The 27,350-nt window shown below is 41.2% G+C and overlaps 1 protein-coding gene across 3 annotated transcripts in view; it reads left to right on the plus strand.

Annotated features, from left to right (window-relative positions):
- Positions 1–26,185, plus strand: part of pak5 (p21 protein (Cdc42/Rac)-activated kinase 5) — a 48,782-nt gene extending 22,597 nt beyond the window's left edge. For 2 of the 3 annotated variants that reach the window (XM_028397286.1, XM_028397284.1), the window contains exons 3-12: positions 1,279–1,323; positions 14,693–15,532; positions 19,124–19,327; positions 19,439–19,580; positions 19,662–19,816; positions 20,884–21,017; positions 24,026–24,152; positions 24,518–24,643; positions 24,714–24,848; positions 25,243–26,185. In XM_028397286.1, the coding sequence (XP_028253087.1) occupies positions 1,279–1,323; positions 14,693–15,532; positions 19,124–19,327; positions 19,439–19,580; positions 19,662–19,816; positions 20,884–21,017; positions 24,026–24,152; positions 24,518–24,643; positions 24,714–24,848; positions 25,243–25,398 (2,064 nt within the window). In that variant the 3' untranslated portion in view covers positions 25,399–26,185. The remainder of the gene's footprint in view (positions 1–1,278; positions 1,324–14,692; positions 15,533–19,123; positions 19,328–19,438; positions 19,581–19,661; positions 19,817–20,883; positions 21,018–24,025; positions 24,153–24,517; positions 24,644–24,713; positions 24,849–25,242) is intronic. The other variant, XM_028397285.1, reaches the window with a different exon arrangement.
- Positions 26,186–27,350: the final 1,165 nt, after the last annotated feature.

Genomic DNA, 27,350 nt, shown 5'->3' on the forward strand with positions numbered 1-27,350 from the left:
TCTGCGGCCCAGTTTGCAGCAATTGCATTTGTTTAGCAAACTTTACTTTAGAAACCAAGTTCTCAGATGCTTCTAGTACAAATAAAACAGATTGATTCAATCACCCTTAATGAGCTGATTCAATGCAATTAAATGGCCAATATCAGTTTTTATTAGTGCCATTATTAAATGATAAAAACAGCGACAATGAAACCAAGTTCAGTAAGCTACTTGTCTATTGTGCACATGCTGCTCCTTTTATAGCTAAGGAGCAATGATGATGATTATGAGCCTACTGGTAGATAGGAGGATGACACCTACTTACCCTGTAAATGGCAGTGATAATAATAAGCAGTCATATATTGTGTTGATAGCATTTAAAGCAGGTGCAGAAAAGGCAAAAAAACATATAAATTAAAACTATATCTGAGCAGCTGAGATAAAATCAGAGGTCAATGAATATCACTTATATAATATGATATTTTTGCCTAACGGCTCCAGTGTCTGCTGCATCATGTGACAAATGTGTGCTGACTTCCTGGTTCTAAACTGTTTAATGTAAATCACTTTACAGCCGTTTGTATTATTATGAATTTTACATTACATTACATCATGTCTCATTTATCAGAAATCATACTGAAAAGTGTTTCTTTTTCATCTGGCTGTGTGAATTCTTCTCTAACCTCCCTTGTGATTGTGATTGTGTTTCTCCTCTTCTCTCTGAGTGTCTCCTCTGATGTGTTGTTGTTCATTGGTTCTTATCACATTGACACATTGAACCTAAAAGGGTTGTCTCCGATTACATTCACTGAAACAACTGAACAACTGATTAAGTCCTCGGTAATGTTTTTCTGCACTCCTTTCCTTGGATTGTCGCAGAACATACAATTGTTTTTTGCACAGTATATTTAGGACATTCTCCTGCACACTGTAGGATGTATTGGGTCTAATAGGCACCATTTATTCTCTTTCAATGTATTGTCAATGGTCCCATTGTATTGCCTGTGTGATCCAAACTCTCAGGGCCAGCTTCTTTTGTGTGATGCAGTATAGTACCTGCTCACACCTCTTGAGTTGACCTGCGAAATTTGTTAAGAATATTCAACAATGAAATGTCTTGATTGCATTTGAATTCTAAATCTACAAAAGTGCGACATGTATTAGTCCTTAAGGAGCAACTATCAGGTCCTGCTGACAGAAAAAAATCCAACAAATCTATAACAGAGAACAGCAATATGCCACAGGAGATATCTCTGAAGAGGGGGAAACAAGAAAATAATTCTCTTGCTCTCTTCACAGATATCTCCCAAGAAAGTCCGGTCATCCGAAACGGCGTTGCCCAAAGTATGGCTTCCTCTTCCCTTCTATTTTTTTCAACCCCATGCCCTCCCCCCTCCCCTTTTTCTTTTGATGATCGCTCTCACGCGGTCACAAATCCACTATTTTGTTTCCACATCTCTCCTCCGCTGCCTGCTGCCATGCATTCAGGTGGAGGTGGTGTGTCAGCAGGAACAGTGAGAGACACTGAAAATGACTCCACATATGACATAACTACATTGTTCTGCCAAGTCTTTTCTTAGACCTCATCTTTTCTTTTTTGTTTCATTCGCATGCACCTTCCTACAAAAAAAAAAAAAAATAACTGCAGTGGCATGTTCCCCCTGTTTCTCCCCTTGCTATGGAGCGCCATTAATAATAATGATGAGATGATGATAATCATAATGATGATGGTGATGATGATGGGTGCTGAGATGTGAAGTGCATGTTGCCATGACAGCTGATTCTGCTCTGCTGGAGGCTACCACTCTGTAGAAATGAGGTCACAAAGGGTTTGCATGAACCCTTCCCCTCCAAGTCTTGATCTGACCCAAACTAGCTTCTCCTCTCCTCTCCTCTCCTCTCCTCTCCTCTCCTCTCCTCTCCTCTCCTCTCCTCTCCTCTCCTCTCCTCTCCTCTCCTCTCCTCTCCTCCCTTGTGGTTCTTTCGTTAATTAACAGTCTTAAACAGGACATGTCCAAATCTGCCACATATTTTTTTTGCTCAGTATTGAGGAGTTGGATGTTAAAATATTACTGTTATACTTATCTATTGAGCTATTTCCTGATTCTTGGTCAATAGTTGTAACTGACTCCTGTTAAAGTTAAGAGAATAAAATCAATAACAATGCATGCAACAGATTACTTAAAGGTTTAGGATGCGGGTGGGAAATAAAAAGCCCATCTGAATCTGTTTCGAGTCTTTCAGGCATACAACAAAGCTGGGAGACCAGTAGTTAGAAGTTACTCAAGAGTCCGGGTAACTTCACTTCCTTATCAAATTCAAAGGGTTTTGCATTGCTCTCACTTGCAGATTGCATGCGGAGAGTGCTTTTTTTTTTTTACATTTGGTGACATCAGTAATATAACATAGGCCTTACATTCTATCAAAACCTGCAGAATAATGTCTCGCTCTCTCTCTTCACTAAAAAATGCGTAGTTCATATTACCACTTATGTAGAAGTTATTGCATGTTACTCCTGTGGAGACTACTGAAAACAACTCTTCTCTGTAATGTAAATTATAAATTAACAAGTATTCCATGGTTAGTTTACGATCACTTTACAGTGTCCTGTGAAGGGATGGAAACTCAGTGTGTGTTTGTGTGTGATCCTGACTCCCAAGGTGGGCTGGGTTATTTATAGTGTCTCACCCATGGCCTGATATTCTCCTCCCCTGGTTGCCCTGACACTTGATTGACATAAGGCTTCCTCTGCTTGGCAGACTCCCCCAGCTCTGTCTACTTAGTGTGTATGTGCAAGTGTGTGTTTGTGCATGCACCAGGTGGGCATAGATGAAGCGGTCTCCTGTTTGGCACAGCTCCAGTGCTGTCTCCACACAGGACAGAGGGACATTAAAAGGTCAACATAGTGCTTGTGTGTGTTAGCCTGTGTTTGTATACATGTTTTTGTATGAGACCGTGTGCGTGTTAAGCAGTGTGAGGGGTTGGCGCAGCGATCTTGCTGAAATAACTATTACCTCTGCCCTCTGGTTTGTACGCTCATCGTTTATTCACAAGGCTTGTAGCCTTGTTGTCAGACTGCTCATCTCAGCTGAGCATTAGTATTGCTTAAAGCATTGGCTCTCATCACTATTCTCCCCCTTCTCCACCCTTCCCCCCCTCGTAGCAACAGCTCTCAGCACACATGCTAATCCAGAAGCATAGACTAACACCAAGCCCTAACAGCATTTCTGTGTTTTATAAATTTTGCTTTTTAAGCTTCTTCAGTCTGAGAATTTGAAGTGTGGTGGTGCATAAGTAAGAGCAGTATAATTATGTTGCTTTTTTTTGTGTTGATGTTGACATACATGGTTCTAGTTTATGCTTGGGTGGATGTGTGTGGGATTACATGTGCGTTAATGGTTAATGTGTTGCATTCATTAGCACCAGCAGGGGCAGTGTTGTGGCTGTTATTAATGTCAGGCTCATATTGCACCTTGACTTTGACACTCTCAAATTGCAGTCTCTCCTTTGCAGCTAAGGGGTTAATTTACGATGATGTGGTGTGCATGTTAGTGTGGCTATATGAGTGCACATGCCTGTTAATGCTATCTCCTTGTTCCTGTTTGCTCATGTTTCCTTAGCTATGGGCCAATATTAGATGTCTTGGTTCTTGTAAATGAGAAACAGGATGACTTGTGTAGGAAAGGAGACATGTGTAAGCAAGACTCACCGGTAGTTTTATTTGAACTGTTTTTCCTGCCTCAGCTGGACAGTTGAGCTATGTTATTTTATAGGAGACCACCTGGTTACTTTGCTGGAGGGAGCTTATTATTCCAGAGAACATGAGTTGTGTTGTGTGCAGTGTGTTAAGCTACAGAGTGTGAGTACTTTGTTTTCATCACCACGGTTATCAGCACATAGGCCAGTGAGCCAGAAAAAAAGAAGAAAAATAACTTTTTAAAATCATGATGTCAGTAAACGTCCCCTCCTTAATTACACAGCAGGAGAGAGATTTTAATATTTCATACACATATTATATTATTTCAGCTTCAACCATGTAAGTTACAGTATGTCACTCTCACTCTCAGGCCATGTGGGTGTGGAATCCTTGTAGCATGTTAATGGCTTTGGTTGATCTACAGGTTTTCCATGATGAATCAGGCAATCTGGCATGTGTTAAATCAGGGACCCTCGTTGCTCTGACCTTCAGCTCATTGAGAGTATTTAGTATAGCATTTCTTCAGCACAGACTAGTCAACGTGATAAAATGATGACCAAACAAACTATTGAATATTTGATCATTTGCTGACAACATTCAATTACACATTAAAACATTTAATTGTTGTAATAGATAGCCACAGTTCATATTGACCTTTAGGACAGACACCCAGCATTAAAGGTAGGGTAGGAGATTTCATTCTGATGCACTTTTTGTTAAATCAGTGTAACTTCTCTTTACAATCCGATAGCAACCGATTTGTTCGGCATTTTCACTTTAAAACGAAGAATATTAATCATCTGAGGAAGCTATAAAACGCTAAAAACATCAGCCAATCCTACAAGGCGCACCTGCACGTAGAGTTGGCCGGTTGGCTGCTCTCTTCCTGCTCTGCACGCACCAGAGAGTTACGTGCATGGTGGCCGAAGTCACAGAATGGTTGGGAGGCGTGGCTTCGGGGTAAGCTCTGAGAGAAAGGGGCGTGTGTTTACTTTTGAAATCTGGCTGACTCTCACTGAGTTTTCAAAATATCCTACCCTACCTTTAAGGTCCATTATTGGCATGTATAATGAAATGAGAATATAAAGAAAAATAAAGAATTAGGAGTGTCCTATATTATTTAGACTTTTTAAAATCATTTATGAGTATTATAGCCAGCCCGGTGCATCTTGTTATCAAGTTATTCTCCCCCTTCCCAACTTTCCCAACAAAACTCTAAATGCAAACATTTGGTGCAGTTGTACTACAGAGAAGCACACCTCCACATTTGCATTTATCAAACTGATAAAGACCAATCCAAAAGGATTATATGCGTCACAAAAAGGCTATTTTCTGTATTAAAGTTTGAGGTGTGACGATGTAGTTGGAGTTCTGATGTGCCTTTCTCCCTCCAGCCTGTTTTGTCTCCTTTTATTCTTTCTTGCATTTTCCCAAAGTGACTGCTGGCACTCCCCACTGTAACTTCTTGCATTTCAGCTGTGGGTTACATGTACTGTAGGTAGTGTAGGTGGAGAGAATTCTGCTGATATTTTTGGTAGCTGAACATCTTGCTGCTGTCAAACCCATTATAGCTGCACTGAAAATATCTCAGCCTTACATTAATTTGAAGCAGTGGAAAATATGCTACAAGATGCACCAAGAATTGTTAAATTAATTAGATGCAAATGGTTTTGGTTCACTTTGTTCTGTCACTTCAATGATACTGGATTTTGACAAAGGACATCAGTCAGAAATTAGGGCGTGACAGTATGTCTAAAGTCAAGACAATGGATTGACTGCAGTCCACATCATGTGACAATGGGCTTGACTTGCAGGGCGATATCTGTCTGTAAATGTCAGTAGGTCAGTGATAGCAAACCACAGCTGCCCACCTTCCCCCCGCCAGCTTATTAGAAGAGGAAACTCGATCATTAAGTCCCTCAAAGGTTGGGTGCAGAGCCAGACTCACAGGCAATCCATGCGGTCGCAGCCTGGCAGAGCGACTTTATGGCAGGGGGTGGGGGGAGAGGAGCGGCCAATTTGGTGGCCGCACTGGACAGGAGGACTGAGTGTTTGAGGGAACCAGGGAAACTGAGGCAAGGAGCAGCAGGAGCGATGAAGACTGAAGAGCTGCTGGTGTTTAAACCCCAGGCACAGACGATTCATAAGCAGTTACAGGTGGGGTGTTCAACTCTTTCTGCCTCTGATGAGCCAAGATTGCATGCTGGTATGCTGGCTATGCATCTGTCTGTGCAACAGGTCTCAGTGCTCACTGCCAGCAGTTGCAGGCATATAGTGAAAACATAATAGACTGAACAGTAAAAATGTAACTGCTCTGATCAGCATTTTGTTTGTCCTGAACCTGGAAAAATCACAAGTTTAAAGGGTCACATACATGACCTTTGAACCTTTGTCTATTTATGTTGCGTTTTTAACACTTAACTCTGACATTCTGTGAGTTATAGCTGCACACAGCGCAGGATGTTTTCTCATGTTTCTTGAGGGAGGGCAGACTTGTGCTCAGCACTGCATGACAGTTATTTTTGTAGCTTTGCTGTGTTTGCTGGATGTGTCGTTTATAGAAATAGAGCTTAGCGACTCAGTGTTTATGATTTAACAGGGTCACCTAGTCCTTGGTTTAGAGGTAGGAATGCAAACCTTTATTGAACAGGGAAGCAAACTGTTATTGTAACATGTAATTCAAAGGGCCGTTTTTTTACAGTGTGTTTTAATATTAGTGGGAGAGTGTCAATAAGAATGAAATAAAGTCCATGCAAGTGCTTAAACATGCAGCCAGTCCAGAACTTGCTAAGATCTGGAAAAACCTGTGGCTGTCATTCAAGTTCTGAATAGACACAAAGTTGTACATTGTGATCAATATGCATATAATCTGAAGTTTAGTTTGATTTCTGTACACATTACATTCCATGATACATTGATCCAGAGTTTAATTGGTCAAAGCAGAAATAGACTTGAAGTAAAATAACTCCTGATTGAAGTGTGTCTGCGCAAGCATGCACCCTCGTTCAGATAGAGAGAGCATCTGTCTTTCTTGGCACTGAGCTGAAGTGGATGGCATTGATTTAGACCTCTCCCATTCCTTCCTCCACTCTGCTCCTCCTCCTCCTTTGCTTTCTCACTTTGTCTTCTCGCACGGCTGCCATTCACAGTCACACTCTGCAAATCACCTCTCACAGAGGCTTCAGAGCCACAGTCGGCAGGGGAATTTTGGCTTTCAGCAACATGTGCTGTACTGTGCCAGGGCAGCTCAAAATGTCCTGGCTAACAACCATCCTTCAGTGTCTGAATGTGGTTTTTTTTTGGAAGGACATTTAGGCTGTGAATTTTAAACAGGGAAGGATTGTTTTACCAAAAAAAAAGAATTTGAGATGACTAGGGTCTCATACTGTAAAAGTTTGTGGTGGATTTAAAGTTCCTCCCAATTTTCCTGATGAGAAACTGAACTGGACTTTTTTTTGATACACGTAACATTATTTACAGTGCTTCTCAGTATTCCAATTTGCACTTTGTGTGAAGTATGGCTGGAACTGTAGTAACCTCGTGTGGCCAGATGGCAAACTACAACTGTCAGTTTAATTCCTATGCTTTTTATTCCACTGTAGATTATTGAGAGACAATCATTTTTTGATCCATCTATCAGCATTAAATTGTAGATCTGGCTTAGTGAGAGAATCTCTTTTTAATATTTCCTCTTATTTTAGTTTAATTTGAGATAGATTGCTCCTGCTTTTTTTCACCATTACTTTTTCTTTGAAGATCAATTTGTAAATGCTGAAAGTTAGTCCCCATATACTAGTTTTGCATGTACATAGAGTACGATAGAAGGCTGTACTGAGCTGAATCCTAATGGCATTATGTCATGCTCACTGCTTATAATGTGCCCTGGCTAGCATGCTAATCAGCATAACATACAGCGAATAAGTACACTGTGCAATAGGAAACTCACACAGATATGTCAATTGCTGTTAATAACCTTGATGATGTCTAATTGTTTATGTTATATCTGGCAGGAAAGCACGCATGTGTGTTTCAGGGGTAAAAGTGACAGGAGTGCAATAGAAATGACTAATGAGACGAAAGGGGAGTTGAAAATGTGCGTTGATGAGGGCGGATGTGGGGGCAATGTGTTGCAGAGGCCTATAACTGGCTGACAGGGCTCGGATTAATGAGTGCTGGTGTGTAATTAATCTATAGCGGGCAGCTGTCTGTTTATCTGTCTCTCAGTTGACAGGAAGATAACTGCAGGACATCAAATTGATCTCCTCCTCCTCCTCTTCCTCCTCTTCTTTCCCTTTGCCTGCTTTCCTCTGTTTTAAATCGGAAAGTTTCTCAGACAGTGACTTATTTGGAAACTCTTAAAAATAGGTCACATAAATGGACACACGGGTAAAAGGCAGCCTATTAATTCCACTTGTTATTACAATTATTATATTTTCTAGACATTTCTGCCAGCTAAATCAGTCTGCATCTGCCTGTGCTTAGAGGAAAGGATGAAAAGAAGGGTGTCCAGGCTTTGCTGCACTAATATGCTTAAGGTCAGGGGGATTTGGGCTGGCTGTATGTTTGTATTTCATTATGCCTCCACCACTAATCCATTTTACTGGACTACTCCTGATTCCATGTGTTGGACCCTGTGTGGCTCAGAGATCCTGGAGCTTGTAGAAGAGGCTCTGCCCAGCTGAGGTCGAAGGTGACTGGGTCACACTGGTCTAAGCTGCTGCCTGGGGAGTGTGGGGGTTGTAGGCATAATGTCACACCCCTAGTCACTAGGTTCTGTAAGGGGTTGCCCAGTTGGCCTTGAGCAGTACAATACACAGAAACATTCAGAAATGACTTTTTTCTTCCATGGTATGGTCTGTTTGGGTTAAACAGCAGTTATATCCCATATCTAAATGGTTTTTCTGAGGTAATTTGGTGGTGGTGGCTCACAGGAAAACAACAACACAGGTCAAATTTATTTGCCCATTTTAAAAGAAACATGTTTACGAAACCATGTGTGGTCATGTAATAAAATAATATTTCACATTGTTTTGTGCCTGCTGTTGTGGGATATATCACCATGTTAGCCAAGAAAAGGAGAGAACACCTTTTTTTTTCGTTTGGTAGAATGCAAACCCAGTTGTTTTTATGTGTGTTCCAAAAAAAATGTAACATTCAAACCTAAAATTCTATATATATTTAGGTCTTCTCTCAGTTTTAACATTTAGCATGTGATTGTTGTTCCATTCTTAGCACAGATAGCATGGTCTCTTTAGTCTCTTTTTACTAGTTATATACACAAGTGTAGAGTCATATGAATACACATGCTGCATAACAGTACTCCTCAAAATCAAAAGCATTATGTTTCAATTAAAAATTACTCAATGCAAAAAGCATTAAGTAATTCTGATTCTGATTTCCCTTATTTTTTATACAAATATGCCCAAACATTTGTTGTGAGATATCAAAATCAACTTTAGCAATTGTTTTTTTTTGTTCAGTCAGCTTTGGTTATTGTATAATGGTATCCAATTATTTAATGAAACCCTCAGCCTCTCCTCAGCAGGATTAAATGATGGTTATTAGCTACTGTAACTAACAGGCAGCTGGATGGCCTGAGGAAACAGGTCAGCTCATAGCCTATTAATCAAAAACGCTTAATCGAAACGCTCCGAAATACATGGCTGGAATAATCCTGTTCATGTTTGTTCAGACCTTGTCTGTAGTTGAGCTAATGACACGTCAAGAGCTCAGTGAAACTACTCTGTGAAATGTTCCACTTAAGGTGGGTCAACCTGTCAGTCTATGTACCGATCTGAGGTCATATCAGGCTGAGTTTTGTAGTCAGGATTAGTTAGCTAATTAATAACTGAGATAAAAGATGTGTGATTAATATGACTCTTATTAACTGAAGCCTCAGTGCACTTTGTCCCTTTATCAGTGATATTAACATGCACATCATTTTTATTCATGACTGTAGTTCACAACTAATGTTCAGAATCAGAACAGCAGAGGGCAGCAGAGGACAGAGAAAGTGAGGCACTTCCTCCCTCCAGTATAACACCTCTGCTGTCCCTGCTGTTGAGCATACAACTTCTCTTTTAGTTAAAGCAGTTTCACAAAAAGAAATCAAAACTGCACAACTATCTAAATTTAAAGTCCGTTTTTTTGTGTTTATTTTGTGCTAACTGATTTGCTTACTTCCAGGAAATTTAAAGGTAATTTCAGGGAGTTTATATGGACATGGAAAAATAGTGTGTGGTTGATTAAACTCTTTGAAGTCCCTAAGAAATTACTGTAGTAAGTGGATAATTAAATTTGTGTTGTGGTGTTTTTGTTGCTGATATTTTCTTTTTAAATTTCATGCTGAAAACTTTGATAATAATCATTGAGCATTACATTATTGTGCAGTGGACAGATACAGCATTTATTTGCTGGTTTTACCTTTGCCACCCAGCAGAGGGAGCTACAGGCTCTCCTCATCTCTGCACTCACTGTACTTGAGCTGAGTAAGGTTATCTATTTAAATCCATGTTACGTTTACTGCATTGTTCTTTCTCACAGGAACCCTGGCTTTGCATCATTGCATTTACATAACAGAAGGCCCTACTACATGAGGGGTTATTTTTTCATCACTGTAAATGATGGATGCTTGATTTTATACAAACAATCTCACTCTCTTCTTTACGCTGAGGTAGTTGATCATTCATTAATCAGTGCTGTAGGTCGTTTGGTCCTTCTCGAGACACTCAAAGGAGAGTCGTGAGTAGTCTCTTTATCTGCTGTCTCGAGGGCTCTGATATTATCTTTCTCAGACAGCACTGAATAAGCTTCTGTTCACAAATTGGTCACTGATGCAGGGATACTGCACTTTAGAAGCAACGGCGGCAGCAGCAGCAGTAGTAGAAGTGTGTGCTGTCTGTGTGTGTGTGTGTGTGTGAGTGCGTAAATACCCACGCATGCTTGTTCTCTGCAGAGTCGTGACAGAGATTTCACAGAGTAGAGATGCTGCCTGGGATTTAACACAAAGACTGGGAGAAAAAGGAGATTGTTGGGATGGTTCTGTAGTACTTGCCTTTGTGTATATATGAGCAAAGATTTGTTGTGCTGTTTTGTTTTAGCATTACAGAGACAGGAGTGGTTGCGCTGAAAAGCAGTGTGTGGGGGTGTGATGAGTTTGATGATGGTGATAAGAAAAAAGTACACAAATTTCGTTCTGGTGGTTGCAAGTCTAAAATTGTGGCATGAGATAGATGAGCTCTCCGTGACCTCACCAATAGCTTTCCTGCATAACCACATTGAAGCTGGTAACCATTTGCATGTAACTTTAAAACTTGAATGTAGTTTAAAAAGGTGAGTTGTGTGTAAATAAGCATCCCTCATTTGTTATAAATGAATCAACAATGCATTCAAACCACAATCAATCTGGTTGTGCAGCAGTTTTAGAAACAAATTCACACATATCAGCAGTGCAGAGGCACCAGGCTGCTCCTCCTCCTCCTCTAGTGGCCCCTCAGTTGTCCCAGGACCCTGCTGGACCAGTGAAGCGCAGCCTCCAAACCAGGGTTCTAGCTAGGAGTCACAGGAAGGGCAAGCTCATTAATTATCTCTCCCTTTCTTCCTCCCTCCATCCTCCCATCACACCCTCCCTTCATTACCAGCAAGGTTAATCCCCCCTTATCTCCCAATGAGCCTCATTTTTCATGGCTCCCTTTTTACGACACTCCCTCCCTTCCTCCCTCCCTCCCTCAGCCTTTCTCCATCCATTCCTTTCTGTCATTCTTCTTCTTCTGCACAGCTGCTTCTCACTTTCTTCCTCTGCTTCTCTCTTTAAGTTTCCAACTATTTTGCGTTTGGACACTCCTCCCACACACACACATATCTTCTGCTTCTTATTCTGACCCTGCTCTACTGTATCATTTTTATTCACTCTCATAATCCTTTTCTTTCCTCTTCTTTCCTCCCCTGTCCTCGCTTTTCCTCTCCTCTCTCCTGTGCTTACCTTGAACAGGCCATGGTGAGTTGAGAGAGTAGATCTATTACAGCTTATCACTAAAGGACAGGCCAACGCTGCACGCTGGTGAAATATGGCTGCTGTCACAGCCGCCGCTGAACACGACCCGTGCACAAGGCTCACAGAGCTGTAAGGACAGTGAAAAGAGGGGAGAGGAGAAAGGGAGAGGGGGGCATAGAAGGCAGTATCAGCCCCTTAATTCAAATTAATGGGGAGATTTCCAGGCTAGATGCCGACCGTTTGACAGTGATTTGGCACACAATTAACCTTGTCTCCCTCTCCCCTCTTGCTCCCTCGTCACCTCCTCAGCTTCATCCTCTGCCTTGCTTTCATCCGCTGTACCTGTCACGCTCCCCGACACAGTCTTATTGATTATAAATCAAATGGAGATGATGATATTTTATGAGATAACTGACTCCCCGCTGCTGCATGCCAATTGTATTAGTTTTGAATCAGCAATATCCATGAAGCACGGCATGATGTGACTGAACACCATTTACCAATTCCTAGAGGAAGCTAGAGAATAATTACAAAAAATTTGTTTTATTATTTGTTTTTAATAGATTTTGAAGTAAATGCCACTTTATTTATCATTCTTGTAATTTTTTTTCTATGTGAACCCAAGCATGCTCTATGTATTGTAACATCTGTCCACCGCAAGACAGCTTTCTATTCACCGACCTGTTTAAAAGACCATCCGCCACACAGCCTCAGACTTTGAGCGAGATTTTACTCACTGCTTTTATAGGCCTGTTCACCTTGGGTTCCAGTTCATGGCACCAAACTGCCTATAGCTTTTAAGAGGAGAGAGAGGAGGTGTATCTTGTAACAAAACAAAGGGACAAAGAAACAACTCCACTCAGTTCTTGTAGAAGTGAGAACGCCAGTAGTGCTAGTAACAATATCAACATGCACACTGTACTGTAATTTGCTGTTATTTTAGTAATTACAAGAAAAGGCTGCAATATATCATATTTTCATTAAATGATGGTCAAACATAATTTGTGATTATTGCAGTATTAGTCAAAATTCATCATTAATTGTTTGTCTGTTTCTATTGTATGACTGTCTCTGCCTCTCTTTTAACCCCCTTTGACACGGCTTATAAACCAGGAAAGGAAAAAAGCTCTCAAGTTCAAGATCATTTCACTTCAGCTGGGGTGTCTGCTAACAACACAAAATGCTCCCCCACTGCCAAAGACACCTTTTTCAGCTGATGATGAATTGCCCCTTCTCACATCAGTCATCTCCTCTGACATGATTTTGCTCAGCGCTTGTAACGTCATGCTGTAGCTTGCTAGTGAGGCATAAGGTATTGTGTTGTCTATTTTTTTAGTGTTAAGATGCATGCCACACTGCTTGCAGGAACAAATTGAGAATGTGAAGAAATGTCATAGGAGGCACATTATCATATGTGCTATTTTAATTTTGAAGAGAGTGCTTTATCATCATCAATACTGGTGTTTTATCGCACCCATTATTAATCAAATATTGCATGTTGTAGTCACTTTGAGCTAGAGTCTCATTATGGATGTGAGAGGAAGTGAGGGCAGTGACACTACGCTGCTAGTAGAAAGTGTAGATATATATTCCTGTGCCAGCACAATGTTACTGAGGGTAGATGATTATCACAGGTTTTCTGAGACTCTGCCTCAGCACATGTGACATGGACAAACCACAGTAGAGACAAGTATGACAGCTATTTGACAGACAGCAAGGCGTGAGCGCTGTCAAGAGATCTAAGAACTTGCTGATGAGACACTTGTTAAGATTAGAGTTCAGCAAACACTTACACAGGTGGAAATGACAAACAGTTACACATGGTTATGAGCAAAAACAAAAAAACAGATTAAAATTTAACATTAGACGTATACTCTGAAGTGTGACAATTGTAATCAATTTAAAGTAGACTTATACAAATCTATTTGGTAATGATGTATAGGCAAAGAGCAAGTTATAAACAAGTAAGGATGCAGACAGCGAAGACGTGAGAGTTTGACAGGATGGATTTGATGCATACAGTACAAGCTGCAATTCAGGGAAAACACCACTGAACATTGTCAGATGTAGATTTGTTTGATCATCACAAAGAGCTCTCAAATAGATTATGTAAGGGTTTGAAATTCAAATAATCCCAGCAGCTCAGCCTCCTCTCAGCACTCAGCAGTCACGCAACAGGTTTCCATTGTTCTAATGCGGCATCAGTAGATAAAAATTGAGTGTCTGGTTTTTGCCATCGCTCACATGATTTGAAGGTGCTGAGCCTTACAGTCCACATTACACAAACAGCATACAGATTTGTAGCGCTGCTGCTGCTGCTGCTGTAGCACCACTTCCACATGACTCACGACACATGTAAAGGGCTTAACACAAGGTAGGAGGGGATAAGCAGCACCCCTGATGTTTAAGCTGCCTTGGCTTTGAAGCAGATGTGAGGCTGTGTGTTTATTCTATGCCTTCCTCACTGCCTCTTGCTTGTCTATGTGTAAGCGCCTCGTGAACGCTAAACCGAACTTCACGACTATTAATGTATCCCGATCAGCCTACTGAAAATAAGGCTAATCTGCTGTGAGGGAAATGGGGCAGGAATTATCTGGTTCCACCCTCTACTGGTTCCCTTTTAGCATCTGGGGTATCCCTTTCATTTGTATTCATGCATATTTTTTAGCCACATCCTACATCTTACAACTAGTGGTTGTGTAAAAGCGATGCCTGCTGTTTTTTTTTTTTTTTTTTCCTGATGACAAACAGCCGGCGTTCATGAATTGCAAGTGATGATTAATTTCATACTTGTTACAAAAGCCCTGATACACATGAATTGAAATTCCTGACAATGTTTATAGTTAATTGAAGATGATTAAACAGGAATTTCAATTCATCTCATTCAGTTTTCAGCACAGGAATGATTTCACTGAAATTGAATGTACTGCAACTCAAAGTATTGGGGCTATCTATCTCCATCAAAGTCTCAGGCAACCAACCCACATGTATGTTAAGTGTAAATGTCTTTGTTCTTTTTATAGACCATTGTTCGAGGGAACCGGCCACCTAAAGATGCTTCCATTAACGGCCTGCTGGAGGAGTTCGACAACATTTCAGTAACACGTTCCAACTCCCTGCGTAAGGAAAGTCCACCAGGCCCCCACCAGGCTGGAAGCAGCTCCAAACCCTCAGTCAGTGGACACCCCAATGCTCCAGAGGAGAATGGATTTAACCACTACTACTCCCGCTACTCATGTGACCTGGACACTTCCAGCAGGGACTTTTCTCTGGATCCTGGCAAGCCTAGCTTCTCCATAGATGGGGACTGGGCAGTTGGAAGGCACTATAGATTCACCAAACAGAATGGCCACTCACACCCCATACGCAGCCCTTTTTACCCGGATGCCATGCCTCAAAAATCAGACTATGGCAAGCTTCCCCCGGACTACCACACTTACCTGGAGAGCAAAGGGCGCTCGGTTGATGAGGTGGCATCCACAGTAGGGAGTGGAGTGGGCTCCAGTGGCTACTACCGAGCATCAGTGGGTGGTTCATCCAGCCAGGACTACCGCGATACTTCGGTCGGCACACCATCTCGTGCTTCATTACACAGCGAGCAGATCAACTATCCAGACAGTGAGTGGAGTTATGGTGGTCTGCGAGATGAATACGAAAAACGACCTAAGAGTTCCTATGTGACCCAAACCAGCCCCACGCCAGCTATCAGGCAGCGATCTCGGTCAGGCTCTGGGCTACAGGAGCCAAACATCCCCTATGCTGCCAGCGGTGCTTTCAAAAACCCTCCGCAGGCCCATCCATACAGCTCCTACACCTACCCTCGCCTCTCGGAGAGTCTTGCTAACTCCCAGACCTTATCCAAGGTAACTAAAATATTTCTAATATTTCTTTGGAATTATTCGAATAATAATAATTTCTATTTCTGTGTAATATTGACAGATACATTGACTATATTTACTTTAAACTGCATATTTTATAACCAATTAAATTACAGAGGCTGTCCCTGAAACATGTTTCAACACAGCCTTCTGCACGCCCCTGACAAGCCTGTAGAAACATTTCAGAGAAAATTACACAGGTGTTTCCTCAGATTTAGTCTCACCTCTCATCCACCTGTAAATATTCATTCCCTTTCCTTTTCCTCTCTTTATTCTGTCACCATCTGTTTCTAGTTTTTTTTCTGGCCTTCCTGCCAGATAGATGGTGTCAGCTGTTAATCTACTCTTCCCCGAAGGAGGCAGGCGCTGCCACATACAGAATTAGCCCTCTGCTGTGGCCACTGTCTCTGCACACAGATCGATTGATGCTCACACTGACCATTGACTAGAAAGGTCTGAATTATAAAAAGAGACACAGGAAAAAAGGTAAAGAGAGGCAGAAAAGAGGTAATTAAATGAAGAAGTGACAGGTGCTGACATCGCAGGAAGAAAGTAGAAGAAAACGAAAATGTGTTTCAGATACAATCAAAATAAACAAGGAAAAAAACAGTAATGGAAGTTGGATATGTGGTGCTCTTCAGATTTGGTCAGCTCAATTGTTGTCACGCCAAGGAAGTAACCTTAATCTAAAAGACAACATTAAGGTCTGGCTGGACTGTGTTATTTTATATATACATAGGTGTGTACAATCCGCAAAGAAGAGGTTTGATATACATTTAAATGACCCTTAAAAACCACACACAGTATTCTGTGCGCAGGAATAAAAAACTAGCACTAGACGTATTAAATGTCATTATCCATTCAGCATTTCTCTGCATCCTTTATCTAGCAAGGTAACTTTAGCAAGTGCTGCAGTCTTTTTGCTTATAACAGATTGGCTTTAAAAATCAATTACCACACTTAATACCCTAACTAAAGATGACAGTAAAAAAACAAAAGTAAGTAGATGTAAAGTTACAAATTAAATTGCCACGCAAAATGACTGAATAGCTTTTACCTTCCCATTTGTATATGGAACAGCTGCACTGTACTGGTGTCTGCAGAGTGATGGTGTAGCTTGTGTTGTGCTTCAGTGGAGCAGCGGGAAAGACACCGGAGATTCCTCCACACAGAAGCTCCACTGACAAAGTGCACGCAACCTGTCCATGCATTAGTCCCAGTCTAGTGTAACCATATATTCCTACTATAAAGTGTTTTAATAAATCAGTCTTATTATTATGCTGCCTTTGCAATAGTACAAGTTAATGGGAATTGTAGCAGGGGAGGGCAAAAGATGATGGTACTCAGTGCAGCAGCAGGGGCAGGTCATTCTATGAGGTGTTCACATCAGGCCTTAATATAACTCTCCACCATCATTCCTCCACACACAGTAAGTCCAGAAGCTAAGGGGAAACTTGGTTTGCTGATGTAGATCCCAGGGTGCCTTGATGAAAAACCATTTAACCTGCATGCCTCAGTAAATAGCTGCTATAGGGAAAAAAAACAGCCACAGAGAGTGCAAGAGTAGCAGGAAATCAAAGTGATGCAGGAGAAGGTCATTTTTCTTTCATGTTGTTTATTACTGGCACTTCCTCAGTTATGCTTGAAGAGCCACATTTGATTTTATAAAAATGTACAGTATGTGTAGGGAATGTAAAGAGTCTGGTCTAATAGTATTTGATGATAAAAGCTGAAAAAACTATTATCTAACTATACCTGGCAGCTAAACAATCACTATTCTTCTTGGCTCGTGGACCTTGTAACAAACCCACCCCTCTCTCCCTCCTCACTTATTCTCTGCCTTTTCTTCTCTTTCCCTCATTCAGCCCACTCACACCACTGAAGTAAATCCTTTTTTCCCTGCTGTTGTTGGGAGCCGGTGGGGATGTAACAGTAGACAGCACTGAGACTTGGCCACACGCAGTCAGATACACACACACACACATAAGTACCCCCCTCTCATTCTTTGTGTGTGCCTGTGTGTTTTGTGGCAAATGTGAGCTCAGTACTGCAGCTCTCAGTGACAAATTGATGTTGCGGCACTTTCCCTTTCTGCAGCCTTAGCATAAAACTGGCCGAACGATGTTCCACCACGGAATTCAATTTCACAGTTGAGTTAGGTTGTTGATTACCCTGCCAAACTCAGATTAATGCGCGTTTAACCAACATGGATCAGGAGACCCCTGGCTGACAGCCAGCTAGCGGCGCTGGCCAACGATAGAGGGGCACGAGTCTGGGGCTCCCAGCACCCCCACACGCACCTGCCTGAGAGTGATTGATTAAAAGAGTTCACACCATGTAATTATACACCATCCCAACACATCAAGGCTCCTCCTCCTGCCCTGTCTGTGCATGTGTGTGTGTGTGTTGCTGTAGATGTAAAGAGAAAAAGCTATAGAATGAAACAAATAAAAAGGGAGGAGGAAGTAAAGGAGTCTGTTCTATTATTCTCTCTGTCTCTTGAGAATTCATGAAAATAAATTATGATGGTTGAAGATCATTTTTTGGGAGGTGTGGCAATGGTCATTTCGTCTCTGCAGGGTGACAGCAGCCTCATCTTTTGATGCTTGTTAAATTAAAACAGAACAATACTTTTTGGCCCTGAGCCCTTTCATTGTGCTTTACAGAAACATGTTACGTTGCTTTTGACATGCTATGCATTATAGCACACATTAGACATGCTAATGAAGAATGAATACCCTCACATTTAATTAATTAGATGTGGCTATTTTGATAGAGTAGCTAGTAGTAGTATGTTGCTGACTAACTGAGTAGTGGAACTCCTCCACCGTTGTTATTTGTGCTTTGAGATTCCCCTCAGAATTAGTGTGTGTCTGTGTGTGTGTGTGCCAGACCTATTATGAGTCATACAATTTAAGCTGAGTCATACATCTGAGTTCTCAATAGGTCCCTCTACTTGTTGGTTACACTAGTATTATTGTTTCCCAGATCTGAATGCTTCCTTGGTTCCTTATTGATTAATGGAGTAGCTGAGGAGCACTGTAGGGTAGTAACGATAAAGAATGGTCCCTGTCCTGTGGACTATATGTTCTCCATTATGTCTGTCTAAAGCTTATGTACTGTATCTGCAAACATACCAAAAATATGAGCTGGTATTACACTGTTGAGTGTATGGGTGGCAATGCACGTACACTTTGGCAGTCAAAACACTCTCTATTTGTTTTTTATTTGACAAAACTAGTGTGAAACAGAGTAACCTGCATAACACGTATAGGTCAGCCAATCAGAATGTTGATCACAATGTGTAGAAATTAAGGTTTATTAGCAAATATGAATTATGAATTAGAGTGTTGTGTTAGAGTAGAATGAACTCTTCATATTTACATATGGATCAGGTCTTATTCTGCTTTTTTTACTGCAGCCTTTTCACATTCAAGCTTTATTGTAGCTTCTCCTGCATGCTTGAAAATGTGTGATGGAATCAGCTGGCATATGTGATAACAACTGGGGAAAAATATGAAATAGCATATTATGTCAAATTATAACATTTCCTGTTTTTTTATCTGTCTCCTCCAGGGTGACTATCCATCACATGATGACAGTCAGCAGGTCACAGGTGGTGACACCTACCCCCGAGGGCCTCTTAAGCTACCTCAGAGCCACAGCAAGCCGCCTGGCTACCCCCCAGTGCACCTGCCGTATCCTCCTATCTTTCACCATTACAAACCCTCACCCTACCATCATCCCCCATCACAGCCCAGCCCGCCATACACCCCGCAGGTATAGTATAGCCACTTTTCTTCACATATAAAATAAAAGAAAGAAACATACATAACCGCTTTTTTTTATTTTTCTCTGTCACTTTCTATCCTATGGGTGTTTTTCATCTAGGGGGCGTACTCACAGCCTTCCTCACCCTACATCCCTCCGGGGGCTTATCCACCTCCTTCTTGGGGCTCAAGCTCTGACACTCAACCCTCGAGAGTTTCCCACGAGCAGTTCCGAGCTGCTCTTCAGCTGGTGGTCAACCCAGGTGAGAAATGTGGAATTTAAGCAAAAACAAATTCCCTTTTCCCTGTATTTGTCTCCAGTTAAGAATTGTGTTTGCCAACAGGCGACCCTCGGGAATACCTGGACAGCTTTATAAAGATTGGCGAGGGCTCCACGGGGATCGTGTGCATTGCTAGTGAGAAACACAGTGGCAAGCAGGTGGCAGTAAAGAAGATGGATCTGAGAAAACAGCAGAGGAGAGAGCTGCTCTTTAATGAGGTTTGTAAGACTGACAAAGAAGGCATGTTGTAACTGGTGTACCTGGTTCATACAGTCATCCAGGTTTGTTTTTAATGCACGATTTTCTAATGTTATTTGTGGTGGATGTAAATCAAGAGCGTGATGGCCACAGAATTAACATTTGTCACAGATTGTTGAGAGCTTACAGAAGCAGCACTGGAGATGTAATAGATTTAAATAGCATCATTAAATGTGGCATTTATGCTAAGGGATAAAAATAAATCTCAGTTGCTTGTTAAATAATGAAAACTTATTTACATGAGTTCAGTTGGCCAATTTCCCTGACATACATTATAGTGGCAATTACACCACTGACACAATTTTGCATCTGTAATTGCATTTATTTACTAAATTTAAGAAGTGTTTACACACAGAACCATACACAAGGAATTTATTCATGGCTGTTTATATCCACACAGTGTGTGGTTTTTTTAAAAAAAAAAGATCACTTTTTGTCATTTGGACTGAAGGAATCCTATTTGCAAATTGCTTGTGTAGCACAAAAATGTGTGTGTGTGTGTGTGTGTGTGTGTGTGTGTGAATTCATGCATGTATGTAATCATGTGTGTACAGTGAACACAGATGTGGAGCAGTGGGTGTTCAGCTGAGAACTAATTTGGCTCATGTAATCCTATTAATTCCTGAATGTAATCCTTTTATGGCTAAGCCTCCAGAACATGTAAACATTAGACAAAGAAAAGTTATATTAATTTAAAAAAAATGCATGTATGGATATAATACATTCTCGAAATAACAGCTGATTTACTTCCAACATATTTCATATACCTTTATAAACACTGTACTGAATTTTGCAGTTGATAAGAATAATGTTTCATCTCAGTCACTATGCACCCACTACAATTCTCCTGGAATCATGCTCTTTGGCGCCACCTATATATAAAGGTGGTAATTCCAGGCATGTCTTTGATGTTCCTTTCTCAGGATACAACCAATGTGTCAAGTCGTTTTTCCCGTCGTAGTCTTACATGCCGCTCTGATCACAACAACAGCAAGCCTATCTAACTCATTTTTTTTGCATGTTTTAGGTGGTGATTATGAGGGACTACCATCATGAGAATGTCGTGGACATGTACAACAGTTACCTGGTGGGAGATGAGCTGTGGGTCGTCATGGAGTTCCTTGAGGGCGGGGCACTTACTGACATCGTGACTCACACCAGGTGACTAACAACAGACAGTCTTGATTGAATACAGTAATACCTCATATGAAGGCGGGGGTATAGGTCTGTGTCTGTGTGTCAGTTGTGTGACTGCTGAGACAGACTGAGAGAGCAGCAGCCATATGGGAGAGGGTTTAAGTCCTTCATTTTTGCTTGGACTGTTTGAAGGACATATGATGTAAGAGGGCTAACATGAAATGGATTCAACTAGCAAGCAAAGCTGTGTTAAAATTCATGTGGATATTTCATTCACTCTTTACACAAGAATCATAACAAAAGGGGAATGATTTCACAAGACAGCCAGGCTGTAATCCAGCGTTTGCTTTGATTGTTTTAGGATTATTGTTCTCCAACTTTTTCAAATTGTTTCTTTGTTGTTAAGTCGTGTTTCTAAGCTGCCGCCTCATTGTGTTAAGCTTACTTTGCGCTTGGTGTTTAATTACAGTCATTAGCTTGGAGTGTCAGCATTAGCGCTGTGCGGTGTCGGATGCTAATAACATGCTTTGGTGAGGCTGAGCACCGCTGCTGCCGTGAAGTATTTTGAACAGTCTCCCACACAGATGTTGCCTGTTTGTGTGCACGCGCGTGAGAGAGAAAGTTTTAGTATGCATGAATGCTTTCAGAAGTACTAATGGAAATCTCAGTAAAGGATATCAAGTTGTCTCTCTTTATTATAATCTCTCACATCCTGTCACTCTGCATGTTTGTTGAATTTTAAGTGGAGCAACATGTCAGTACTCAATTCAAGAAAACAGCATATTGACTGTTTTTAGATTATTTAGTAACCAAACTAACCATTTGATGTAATAAGAAGGTAGTCAATGTTACACAGTGGTGTATTTTCTTGGTAAATTTCAGCCATATTTGTCCAGGTAGAAGCGTCGTGCTATTTCTGTTAAGCCTTTTGTTGTTAAAATAACGGCTGCCTGCCACATGTTGTGCAAGCCTCATCAGCTTGGTGGGCTGTCAGCAGTAGCACACGCACAGACATACACACATATACAATCCTAACACACACACAAGAAAGTCAGAATGGGCGTCTCCTGAACTATTTCAGTCACGTTCAAATTTTAATTATCCTGAAAAAGTTGGTTAATGAGGTTGTAACAAACAGGCCGTTTGTTACTTGAAGTATAAACACAAGCACTTTCACTGTAGCACTTTAACCTGCATTTTAACACTTTGATAGCACACAGCACTTTAAACAAACATTTAATTGTACAGACAAAATAATTGCACACAGTTGGTTTTAGAGGTCTTAATTGTCTTTTTCCTGTTTTTAGGGCCAGTGGCACTAGCACTTTGATTGATGGCTGCTTGGCCCTGGAGAAGAAATATATATTAGTCTCTAGATTTATAATGTGCAATATAAGGTGCAATATTGAAGTTTAGCTTTGTTTAGTGTTGATGTGTGTGTTATTAAAGTGTGTATATGTATATATTGGGTTTTACTTGGTTTGTGGTTGTGGTTTGGTTTATGGAGGTTTTAGAATACCTTGTCCTTGTGTCCAGGTCCGTCAGCTAAAAGAGTCCCCATTAAAACGACGGCCCTTTAGAAGGTTCCGGGATGGACCAAGGCAGGGGAATGTGTGGGGGAGCCAACTTAGGTGTTTAATTGGGTTTGGTTGGTTTGGTTTTACTTGGTTTATGGAGGATTCGCATTATTATTTTTGATACATCCATATTGAGTTTTAGTAGTTTTACCCAGTTAGTGACATACTATAAAAGAAACCTTTCCCCATCACCTGTGGTTCTGCTCTACCTCCATTTGCACTTTGCACTTTTTGCACGTGCACTTGGTAAATATGAACTATTGAATTTAAATGAAATGAAAAAACTGAGGCCACGGCAATCCCTGCCTCTGTCATTTTACATCCTCATCTCACTTACTCCAACAGCTACACGGCCTACCTACGTCTCAGAGCTGCACTTCACAGGGATTTTACCCAATGCAGCTAAAGCATGTGTTTATGAATGTGCTTGTGTGTGTGTGTGTAGGTGCCTATGTGTAATTCTCCTCCCCTTGACAACCTTTACAGGCTCATTAAAATTGTTTTTCACTTTGTGAAACAATTTTCTATTTCAGTGATCATGTTTTCTGTTCAGCTGTGTGCATTTGTGTGTGTATGTGTGTGTGTTGAGGTTGTGAGGTAAGGGGAGGTGGTAAAGAGGTAAATTATTTTTGCATACACGTCCCCATCCCCTTCACTTCAAGTTAGCCAGTTGTTTTTTTCCATTAGTGGAAAGCTCATTTATCTCTTGTGATTGTAAAAGCATACATGTGTGACAGAGAAATCTGCTGCAATCTGTAGTGTGTAATGTGTGGCTGATGTGTGTGTGTGTGGCTTAGAGGTTGTTTCTCACAATGCAAGTGAGGAAGTAAAGCTTTAACAATGGGATCTTTTAGAGTGTGTGATAAGAGGAAGAGAGGTGTATGTGAGCTTTGGGTAAGTTGAAGAAGCATGCATTACATATTCTGTATGCATGCTGTCTTAGTCTAAAATGAGCCTGCTTATATTTCTATCTATGTACTGTAAGTGATGGGAGATGAGAATACACACGCACACACAAACATAGCATAGCAAGGCCAGCTGGGTCTAGCTGTTAATGTTCAGTGGAGCCGTGAGTTTCAGTGTGAGCTCAGTCAGACGCACTGCATCGCCCTGTCTCTCCATATGGGACCCTCCTGCCTGCACTGCTCATCACAGCTACAGCCGCTGCAGGCTACAGGAGGATTCTTCATACTGGATTTCTACTCCATGTCCGCTGTGTAGGGCTAATCTTTTTAGAGGACTCATCAGTGCCAGAGTAATCTCTACCACCCCCAAAAATGATGTTATTAGTTAAAATCTTAATATATAATCTCTTTGTGGACTGGCTGTGTGGTATATTTTGGTGTTTCTGTAGAAATTTGTGTGTGCTCCTGTTCTATCTTGTCCTTTTCCCACACTACACCACACCACACAGACCATAAAGGTTTATTACACATATTGATGTGGTCATTACAGAATGAACGAGGAGCAGATTGCTACAGTGTGTCTGTCGGTGCTGAGGGCTCTGTCCTATCTGCACACACAAGGGGTCATCCACCGTGACATCAAGAGCGACTCCATTCTCCTGACCAGTGATGGCAGGGTAAGTGCACCTGATGACTGTGTGTAGACTAAATGCTGCTACCCATGTTCCTGTCACTGCTAATTTTAACACACACATACACTGAACCTTCTTCAGGAGAGTGCCAATCCTGCCTCTTGTCAACAGCAAGTGCCAGAAACTCATCATCATCAATTACCATTCGTGCCCCAGTAATTAAATCCTGCCTAATGCCTCTTAACGAGTTGATAAGACATGATTAATTGAATCATTATTAACAGCTAATACAGCAGATTAGTGTAAATGCTCCTCATCACAAGAGGTCAGTGCACTTCTGAACTGATATGTTCTCTGATGTACTACATAGTAGAGTGAGACCTGGTTTGTGCTTATGTGTGTATTTTCAGATCAAGCTATCAGACTTCGGTTTTTGTGCCCAAGTCTCCAAAGAGGTGCCTAAGAGGAAGTCCCTCGTGGGCACGCCCTATTGGATGGCACCAGAGGTCATCTCAAGACTACCTTATGGCACTGAGGTAAGGATGACACACACACGAGTTGCATGCCAAATGCTTTACGTTGCTGACTGTTTTTGTTTGTATCCAGGTGGACATCTGGTCTTTAGGCATTATGGTGATTGAGATGGTGGATGGGGAACCTCCTTACTTCAATGAACCCCCCCTGCAGGCCATGAGGAGGATACGAGACAACCTGCCCCCACGGCTAAAAGAGTCCCACAAGGTGAGAGTGAAAACAAAAAACAAAAACCACTGATAATTAGAAAAGTTTGATGTTTCACATGCAGGTTTTTGATCATTATGAGTACACTGTTTAGTCACACAGTGCACTGAATGTTGCCATACTTGTCAGTAATAGCATGCTTATGCAATCACAAGACTATTTGAAAGCACAATTTCACAGATAGCACTGGTATTCTTCTCTTAGATATCTATAGCAAAGCCAGATGTGAAAAATGTGAGATATTTGTGCTCTGTTGAGCCTTTAATATGAAAAAATGATATTTAAAAAAATTACATCTAAACAATCAATCAAATCGAGTAGCTTTACTTAAGCACTTAGATGTACCGTGACCTGTTTTACTGACAGATTTCACGTACTTCTTCCTGTCCTGTAGGTGTCTTCTGTGCTGCGCTCCTTCCTGGACCTGATGCTAGTTAGGGAGCCTTCTCAGAGAGCCACGGCACAGGAACTCCTCCAGCACCCCTTCCTCAAGATGTCAGGACCTCCTTCCTGCATTGTCCCCCTCATGAGACATTACCGCCATCGCTGACCTACTGTCCCAAACCCTCCCCTGTTTTTTTTACACTAAAGACACACACATACTGTACACACACTGTCAGGGTGGCTCTGCCCCCACCCAGCCAAAACACTCCACCGCTTGGTGGCATGCCACTAACACTCACACCTGTAACCGTGAAGTAGATTAGCTAGAGGAATATCTAAGAAATACATTTAAAAAAACACCTGATGGAGAAAAGAAGATAAAACATTGTCTACTATTTTCAAACCATATACCTGTGTAGAGGAGTGCATCACGCCGGAGGATGTCCAGTAGAGACATGTGGGCTGGGGCTGCACTGCTGCAGCCTTTTTTCTTCCTTCCTGGACTGTGACTCTTCATGTTCTCTTGTAGTAGCCATGTAGAGCTTTAAAAGGGGTGTTTGCGAATGGCTAAAGAGGCGGAGGGACACAGGTGACCAGCATCACCTGCTGCTACAGACCAGAGCAGCAGAGGGCAGAACAATCAGCGTGTGAAGAGAAGAGATGACTCTGAAAATGACTGTCGTGTGGTCGTCAGCCATATAAAAGGACAGGCTGCTGCTCAGCTGGTCAAAACAGAGACAAGATCTCCTGCATCGCTCTTCTTCACACACTAACAGTCAAAATGTATTTTAGAGAAACTTGTAAGTTTTCCTGTACAGTTTTGATAATTTGCAGTATTTTATTGTGTCGTAACCATTGTGATATGAGCAGTATTAAATAGAGTTTCTGCAGAGATCTTTCCTACTGTTTATAATCCAGTTTTTGCTTAAAGATATAAGAGATATCCCAAATAAACCCACCTAAACCTAACTGTTACTAAAAAAAAATACTAAATATATTTATTATCTTACATTTGTAGACAGAACTTCCATTAAATGTTGGGAAAAAAGGGTAATGTCAGAATTTTGTATGATGTTTTAAAGTATTTATTTATTTATTGGAATTGAAGGTATATATATTTTTTGGTAGTGTGGCCTTTTTGTTTTTTTGTTTATTTTTTTTGTTCGTTTTAATTTACTTTTGAGAGCGCATTGGCAGATATCAGTTGATTATCATCTAAGCAATACCCCAAACTTATCTATGAAGCTCCTGTATTTATGATACTGTAATAACACCATGCATTTAAATGTAGCACAGATTTAGTGGACGAAAGAAAAAAGATTCAAGGCAGAGCTCTTTTTTTTATATTAGCGGTCTCACTGTGTTTCTCAAAATGCTAAGAGGTGCCCATCCAAGACGTCTCCCAACCATCCAGAGTTTAGGATGCTGATAAAAGGTCTGACTTTCTACTCACATCCTCACTGTCATCATCTCACTTCTTATCCCGCCTCAGTCAGACACACACTCGCTATCACTGGAACTGTGCTGCCATTCTCATCTCTAGTTGGACTAGGAGAACAGTGTAATCCTCCTCCCCACATCGTTTTTACCCATCATTCACTGTGATATGTAAATATGTGTGTGTGTGAGAGAGAGAGAGAGTGTGTGTGTGTGTGTCTATCTCTGTACAGCATCTGAAAGTGTGTGTGTGTGTGTGTGTGTCTAATCCTTGACAAAGTGTCAAGGTTTGAATGAGTAACACGTATCTGTGGTGTTGGCTTGTACAGTGATATTGCATGTTTGTTATCAGTGAAGCTGGTTTCAATTAAAAAAAACACCCATAAAAACATTGAGATGTGTTGCATGGATTTTTCCTTCATCACCTTCTACAGTCTTCTTCTTTCTCTGTGTTTCATATCAAGCAGATTATTTTTTTTAAACCTGTCAGATTTTTTTCAGGGAGTCATCAGCAGTTTGTTTTGTTGTTGTTTGGGTCTTCATATTCTCTAAATCCAGCAGCTCTCATTGCCAACAGCTTCACCCCAACTTCACCTCCGAACAGAGCAGCACAAAGACACACCCGTGGATTGGTGTTACCGTAGTATATTAGGTTATTTCTCTTTCTTCCCTCTGAGCCAT

This window comes from Parambassis ranga, chromosome 24, assembly GCF_900634625.1.
Source record: "Parambassis ranga chromosome 24, fParRan2.1, whole genome shotgun sequence".
NCBI lineage: Eukaryota > Metazoa > Chordata > Actinopteri > Ambassidae > Parambassis > Parambassis ranga.